Source organism: Convolutriloba macropyga, chromosome 9, assembly GCF_964194025.1.
Source record: "Convolutriloba macropyga chromosome 9, txConMacr16.3, whole genome shotgun sequence".
Taxonomy (NCBI): domain Eukaryota; kingdom Metazoa; phylum Xenacoelomorpha; order Acoela; family Convolutidae; genus Convolutriloba; species Convolutriloba macropyga.
The window spans coordinates 41,153,359-41,161,795 of record NC_134476.1 but is presented as its reverse complement, the minus strand read 5'-3'; the positions used below and the strand labels follow the sequence as shown (position 1 = coordinate 41,161,795).

At 34.0% G+C, this 8,437-nt stretch overlaps 1 protein-coding gene across 1 annotated transcript in view; it reads right to left on the bottom strand.

The window, feature by feature from the left end:
* Positions 1–7,485, bottom strand: part of LOC142345785 (GPI-anchor transamidase component GPAA1-like) — a 15,744-nt gene extending 8,259 nt beyond the window's left edge. The window contains exon 1 of the mRNA XM_075398131.1: positions 6,855–7,485. Within this exon, the coding sequence (XP_075254246.1) occupies positions 6,855–7,427 (573 nt within the window). The 5' untranslated portion in view covers positions 7,428–7,485. The remainder of the gene's footprint in view (positions 1–6,854) is intronic.
* Positions 7,486–8,437: the final 952 nt, after the last annotated feature.

Sequence of the window (8,437 nt, the reverse complement as noted above, 5' to 3'; positions counted from 1 at the left end):
TTTAAAGCTCCATAAGTTAGTTCAGAAGCTATAGGCAAAAATAAAAAGGACCGTGTACACCATCCGGCAACGATGGATGTAGGTCGGAACATAAGGATGATGAGTAGCACTTAGCCGGATGCTGCACTCCAAGCTGTTCCCCTCCAGACAGTGTAAAGGCGGCCCAGTCACAAAAATAACTAACAAGCGGCCCAGTCACAAAAAGTAACTAACAACTCACAAAAACAACTAACAAAATAACTAACAAATAACTAACAAAAATAACTAACACAAAAATAACTAAGAAGAACTCATTTTTTGAGTGAGGTAGATCACACAATTGACTTAAAAGCAGAAATGATGTCACGCACACAAATTTTAACTGCAAAGCAGTAGAAGTCATTGAAGTCGTTGAAAAAGTCAATTCCAAGAAGTCAGGTCGTAAGAATCATAGCTGGAGACGACGAATTAAAAAAATAGCAGGAAAAGTCCTGACGTGCAATTCAAAGAATTTTCATTGATTAAACAAATGACTAGACCTAGCAGGGACTAGGAGTGAGCTGTGAAAACCATTTCTAAAAACTCAGATGAAAAAATTTTAATACAGAAAATCAAAGTTAAAATGCAGCATGTGAACAAAAAACCACTAGCGAAAAAATGAAATTTTGAATGAACTACGAATGGATTAGGAAAACCATCAAGAAAAAAATCCAATCCAAAAAAATCGAAAAAACAGTAAAAATCAAAGTGAAATTGCCGCATGTGAACAAAAAATCACTAGCGAGAAAGCGAATTTTTGTTCAAACGCCGTTTCTCACTCGACTTTAAAATTCGAGTTAAAAAATTTCACGCCGCACAACCACTCGCTTTTTAGCTCCACTTCCTGTTTCGGCGTGACCAAAATCACTACTACAATTTGACCTCAAAAATCACGAAAATGTGTGAACAGATCTTTAAAAAAAAGACAGCGCCCCAATACAATTCAAATTCTTTGAATTGTAAAAAACCACGATGTCCCCAATAATAGCCACTCGCTATCGCTTCGCGGCTAATAATAATAAGAACAAACTTCGTTTGAGAGCAATTAAAAAGGACAATATACCATCTCTAAAAACTACCATCACAATGCTATCTTCATAAATTTAATATGGAAGCAGTTCAACCAATCGACAGAGCAATCAATTGCCAAATTTCTCAAATAACCTGATATTAAATCTGGCATTAAAGTGTGATACTTAACAAATTGTAGATGATACAGCAATTGTCACGCCAAAAATAACGCAATTACAGTAACTGCTTGAAGATGTTTTAAATAAAAGAGAGCAGTATATGAACGAAAACAAATTTATTAACTTAAAAGTTAATAAAAGAATACTAAAAGAAGTCAGAAGTCAGCTGTAAGTCAGCTGCATAGAAATTTCACAAAAACATACACCTTTGTATTTTTTCTTCCTGAAGACAACTTATTAGTTTTTTTTGCACTAATCAGAAGACATTCATTATCTTAATTGGAATCGACTATTCGGCACTCTTATCTGGGCCTTCTTTTAGTATTCTTCATCTGGTGAGACCAATCCAACATTTTCCAAATTAACAATTGTTTCACTTTCAGGTCTTTTTTAGGTCAAATTTTTGAGTTGTTTTTTTCTTTTCACCGTTTTTTTTTCCAGAATGAGTCACTAGTGTATTATAACCAAGCCCAGTTTATCCAGCGACAAAATGGAAGCGGCTGTTCTAGCGAAATGGAACAAAGATAAACTCATTCAAGAAATTCTAAAACTAAGAGAACAAAAGATCATCACTCGATACTAGTAACTTGCAACAGGAAGAAAAAACAGAACTAAAAGCCTTAGAAAAAACAAGCAAGCAAATAGAGAACTCCAAACAGCTCTAGACAACAGCGAATCCCTATATGACCAAGCAATGTCAGAAATTGTTTTTTTGAGAGGACAAAATGAGAAAATGTTGACAAAAATTATTGATGGCAACAAAGACAAAGAAACAAAACAAGTTTATGCCAACAACAGACAGTTTTTTCCGAAGTTTGTACCAAGATTTACTAAACATCTTGTCATATCAGACAGCACGTACTAATTTGTTAAACAGGGTGATAAAAGTAATGAAACTGCAATACACTCATACCCTTCGGCAACCATAAGTGATGTTAGTAACATTATGGACTCTTATTCGGCTGGAACAAAACCTGAAAGTCTTGTTTTTCATTTGGGACACAATGCAGTTGACCAAGGTACTGATGGAAAAAGGGCAGCTGAGCAAATGGGTGATTTAGTCAGTAAGTGTCTAACTAAATTCAAGCCCCATAAGGTTGCTATATGCCAAATTCCACAAGTTAAAAATGGACTATACAGACGGGACTCGAACAACAAAGAAATTGATGCTTATAACCAAGAAATCAGCAGCATTGCTGACCAAATTAGAGGCGAATTTCAGTGGTCAAATGTATACGTCGTCAATTACGGTCTTGAGGTGAACGATATCAGACAAGATGGTGAGCACCCAAACATATATGGAATTCAAAAAATAGTTACAACTTTGCGGAAACATATGAAAAATATTGGCTACAACTGTTCATCAAACGATATATCATTGAGACAAATGCGTCCTAAACAGGAAAATGGACATTTTTGGCATTCAAAAGGGGATGGAATATTTTCAATAGTCCGAATGAGTTCTGATACATTTGGGTGACTTAATTCTTAGTTCTTTAATAGAAACGTTGAATGTTTCTTTTGAAGAAAACATCAGTTTTGTTTGTGATTTTATTAATAGGCTTTGTTTGTAAAGGGGGAAGTTGCTTTTTTCAAAAGTCAGTCAAATCATATTAAAAAACCAAAATTTAATTTTTGTCAGAGTTATCTAAATAATTTGTTTTCACTAGGGTTCGGTTTCATCAATATTACGTATTTATTATCCGTCATATCAATTATTCTGCAAAAAAGTGGAGATATTGAAACAAACCCTGGCCCAGCTCAAATAGAAAAATTGCAAACAATAGACCAGTACTACAAAGAAAAGAATAGAAGACGATAATCTCAAGTTCTAGTAAATGAATTGTAGAAGCCTAAATAACAAATACGAAAATTTATCAAATTGTTTGACAACTCTCAACCAGTTGTCTTTCCTTACTGTTACCGAAACATGAATTAAAGAGAACAATACTATTCCAGATTCTTTTTTGAGCAGTAGTCATCAATTTATTCACCCGCCGAGATCATCATCGACTGAACTGGAAAGAGGGGGAGGTGTAGGCATATGGATACCCAAGAAGTTTTCAATCAAAATAAGAAATGACTTGAACACCATCAACAGGATATTTTTTGAATCACTATGGATAGAAGTAACTGAGCCTCTGAAAGAAAAACTGCTCATAAATGTGGCGTATTGTTCAGATGTTTACTCTAGCACTGACAATCTAATCCTGTTTGGAGATTACAACATAAATATACTTAAAGAAACTGGGAAACAATTACTAAACAACTTCATTACAGATAACGGGCTTCAGTATGTTAACACAAAAGAGCAACATCGACGAATGGGGAAAAATTTTCTTTTATCGACCACTGCTTTATTTCTAAAAATCAAATCTTCGAAACAGATATAATGGAGTCAATACTTGAAAATGATCATTTCACTATTGTATATCAATCATCATTGAAATTAGAATGGAAGCAGCAAAAGACAATATTTAATGCGAGATAAAAAGAGATACACAAGTAAGTTTAACCGTGATATTGCTTTGCAAGACTGGTCACTAATGTACAAAATCATTGGAGCAAATGAAATTTTTCATAAATTCATTGAAATTTTCCAAAATGTATTCAATAGTCGCGCACCTTTGAAAAATATAGAAGTGAAAAAAAAAAGGAGCACAAAAAATGGCTATCAAAAGAACTGCGTAGTCTCATTAATGAAAAGATCGTGTCTTCAATGAATGGAAAAAAGATCCTAATCAAGAGCTGTTTAACAGTTACAAAGTACTTAGAAACAATGTTAATAGAAAATTGCGTAAAGCATCTGATGATTATACAAAACAAATTTTCGAGAATCTCCCAACTTCAAAAGAACAATGGAAATTTATCAAGAACAAAATTAACTCAAATAAACAGACAGAAAAAATTGCAAAGCTGAAAGAGGGCCATAACGTAATATCAGATGAAAAAAGCATTGCTAACTGTTTGAATAATTGTTTTGACCGTCTTGGACTTTACAAGGGCGAAATAATTGCTCCTAAGTTGCCTTCATTTAACTTTAAGGGAAATGAATTCAATTTCAGACCGGTAACCAGAAGAGAACTATACAAAAATATTGACAAACTACCAACACAAAAATCAGCTGGACCAGGGTATAAACTATCTTGGGCATTGAAAGATTGTAAGTTGTCCATTGGAACCCATTTACAGTTTGCTATTAATGAGTGTATAAACGCAAACACATTCCCTGAAATTTTAAAAGAAGCCTATGTCACTCCCATCTATAAGAAAGGAGACAGGCATAACCCTGAAAACTATCGACCAATTTCGGTCACTCCAACGTTAGCAAAAATTTTTGAAAGACTTCTCTTGGAGCAAATGTCGGAACATTTAGATATGAATAAAATAATTAACAAAAAACAATTTGGTTTCCAAAAACAAAAGTCGTGTCTTAATACAACAATTGCACTGACAGAGAAAATAAATCATTATGTTGAGGAAAAAGATATAGTCTTAACAATCTTTTCGGATTTAGCGAAAGCTTTTAACTCAATATCCTTGGACAATTTCATTCAAAAAATTGAAAAATATGGTTTTGGAGAAAAAGCAAGAGTCTTATTGAATTCGTTTCTAATTAACAGGAAACAGTGTGTTAGAAACGGAATAGTTGAATCCGACTGGACAATTATAAATCATGGCGTTCCACAATGTACTGTACTAGGACTACTAGTATTAATACTTTATGTAAATCACTTCGGTGAGGAAATAAGGAAAAGTTCGAATGTATTACAATTTGCAGATGAAACAGCAATTTTATGTTACGAAAAAATAAACAGTGTTTAGAAGCAAAGGCTAAAAAATTATTGATGGAAACTGAACAATATATGAAACAAAACAAGTTAACTCTAAATGAAGGAAAACAGAAATAATGGTTTTCAAAAATGAAAAGTTACCAACTGTCAATTGCGTTGATTTTAATAGTCATTCATTGAAACCAACAGATGAATGCAGATACTTAGGTGTTATTCTTGACAAAGAGTTGACATACCAAAAACAACTTAATAATGTGATCAGTAAAATGGCTTTAGCTATCAGATCAATTTATTTGGTACGAAATCAAATACCTTTAACGGCTCGAATAAATCTCTTTAGATCACTTGTTTTATCGCATTTAGAATTAAGCGCAATATTTTTTCAAAGTTTGCCGTCCTACTCAATTGACAGAATAAACAAACAAATTGTATGGGGCATAAAAGTTTGCTTTTTTCGAACAGAATATGACAGTGCTCATAAACTACTTCTTGAAAATAAAATACTTCTCGCAGAAATTCAAATAGCAAAAACTTCACTAAATAGACTTTTCGATATTGTCCAACAAACAAACATACAAGACCAAAGAAAATTCAGAATAATCGGAGACGTTGAAATTAAAGTTAATAATAGTACATATGATTTTTCTATCACAACAAAATGTAAATCAAAATGGAGTCAAAATTCAATTATAAGAAACTTTGTTCGGAAATGGAATAAACTTCCAAGAGCTCTAAACAAAGAAAAATCAAAGAAAAATTTTTTTTTAAAAATTAAAAGAAGAGTCAAAAAAGACACGAACGAGCTCCAATGGACAAAAAAATTGAAGGCTTTAAAAGTTTATTTTTATAAAATAATTCACAAGAACTAGAAACTGAACCTTAGTTTTTTATTATGATTATTATGTTTAGTTATTCAAGGGAAAGATGTAGTATGTTTGATTTATAATATTACAACATGTAACTTTGACCTTGGGGCTATTCGAATTTACATGTTTGAGATTTTAAAAAAATCATAAATTTTACACTTCGTTCACCGCCAAATACTTTATTTTTTTCAAGTCACCAAAACAATTGGCTTTTTAAAACTAAATAGGTTTCTCAATATTCTACAGCCGACAAAAGACTGATCTAATCAAAAGTTTCAAAACAATCGGTATGCCAATCGAGGTAAACCACCGTATTCATACCCTTTTAGTTTTTTTTTCTCTTTACTAAAACTCTCTTTTTCTCTTTAGCCTTTTAGTAGTGACAAAATGCAAGTAAAGAAGGTTTGTTTGACTGAGAAATATATTTGACTGAGAAATTTCTGTTTGATTGAAAAATTTCTTGCATGTAAATTATTTGATTGAGAAATAAATATGTTTGATTGAGACATTTCTTGTATGTAAATTGGAAAAACGGTTTTTTTTTTAAAAAATAAAATATTTTAAATAAGTTTTCTTAGACTGAAATCTGCAGTGTTAACCTAAAGAACACTTAATGCTTCTGGTCAGTGGCAATTGATATGCTCGCCATTAAAGACTGCTGGTTCACCATGGGGAGCTAAATTTGCGATCACCTGCATTTTATAGAAATTTACAAATAAAAATTATATTACAATTTTTATTAAAATGGTCTTGGTGATGATAACCAAAACAATTCACTGATTCGCAAATCTCAGCCGGTACTAATTACTAGCGTTTTGTTCGGAATTAATCCAGCTGTTTTCATCACTGATTACGTTAAAACATTTTCAGGCACGCAGCTTTACGCGAGCCGTCTTGTTATAGATGAAACTTCGCTAAAATGCAAAATATTTTTATGGACTCTAGTAATCAATTAATCCAGAAAATATGTTGAAAAGATCCAGTACTTGTAACCAGGCTTGCAGCCCGTTCAACTTTGCATCCGAAAACACAAAAATTAAATCTTTGGCCCAATATATCTGTTGGCGAAAGTGATGTGCTAAAGAAAGCACAAGAGGAACACTCTTATAAACTGTATTGACGTCATACGGAACTGCAAAAACAATACTCTCGGTACTGCTATGCCTTGGTGCTCGAAGAATTCCATAAACATTTTTCCCACTCTTGGCTTTGGTCATAAACGGATGAAACACAGTAAAGTTCTGTACATAAGATTCAATATCAAAATTATCTAGCTTTTGAGCAATCCAGTCATGAGGCATTTGACGTTTTGCAGAAGCCGTTTCTCGCAACTCTCGCTCCAATCGAAACGCCATATGATCACTATTATAGGTTAACTCTACGGCATTTGCAAGCAGTGCATTCTCTGAGAAATATGTGCGTTCGCGAAGCAGAGGATGGAATAACGCAAGGAACGCTACAAAACTTCCCAAGTAAAAGAAAACGGAAATAAAGTTTCCATATTTACTGATAATGTCGATCAGACCACTTCTGCGATCTGGATCAGACAAGATGCCCATGTTTCACTTGAAAATAATGCTCCCTTTCATAGGCTACCTGAAGTACAATTAGTTGGAAGAAACTCAATTTTGTAGACAAATCCCTGCATCAAACTTAACCCAATTTACTATGCACAGAATGCACAACTGCAATTGAACAACATGACCTTCGTGACTCAGAGACTACCTGGAGCAGAAGTGTAATATCCGTGCACAATATAAATTTAGTTGCAGGTGGCGTGTTTTTTTTAACTTTTCGATGTTCTTGAATGAGAATTGGAGGATGTTTTCCGTTTGTGCCCCCCCCCGTACGCTATACGCCCCCGGTTGCAGAACACGTGGCATTACATTTTTTTAAAATAAACGTCATTGACAGATCACATAATAACAGTTCACTATTTACAGTAGATTTCATTCCCTGCAAATATATTCAGAAGTATATTAGAGGTCAAGAACAGTATTTACAAAAAAGGTGGCAAAAATTGTTGATCAGTACCAGTTAAGACAAGATTGAAGTTAAAAAGGAGATGAGAGAACGTTGGATACAGCGAAGGGTTTGCTACAAACCAGGAATCAACTTAAATTAATAAAATTATCAAAACCTAGAACATCTAAAAGAAAATCAAACAAAGTAGAATCACCTTAAAACCCTCCCTTCCTCAACAACAGCCCCCATGGTAGCCTCAACCGACTGCGGCCGTCGGAGCGAGCGGGAACCGCGCAGGCAGAGTACGGAGTAGCGCAAAGGTGATTTTCGTTTGGATAAACGTGATGATGTTGGCGTAGGAGTCGTAGTTCGTAAGGCTCACGTTGCTGGCAACGTGCTGTATCACCCAACTTGATGAAGGTCCTGCTCCTCCTGTGCAAGAAAATCAACGGACTGAAAGTGCCCTTCTCAACATTTTTAACTCGAGGCTCGGATTTTATTTTGATATTTTCCTGGTAACTACACGTCTTCGATTTTTTCGGGCAGCTTATCGCAAAGTGGTGGAAAATTTTTACATCGAAAAACGTTTTTGTGAATCTGCTGT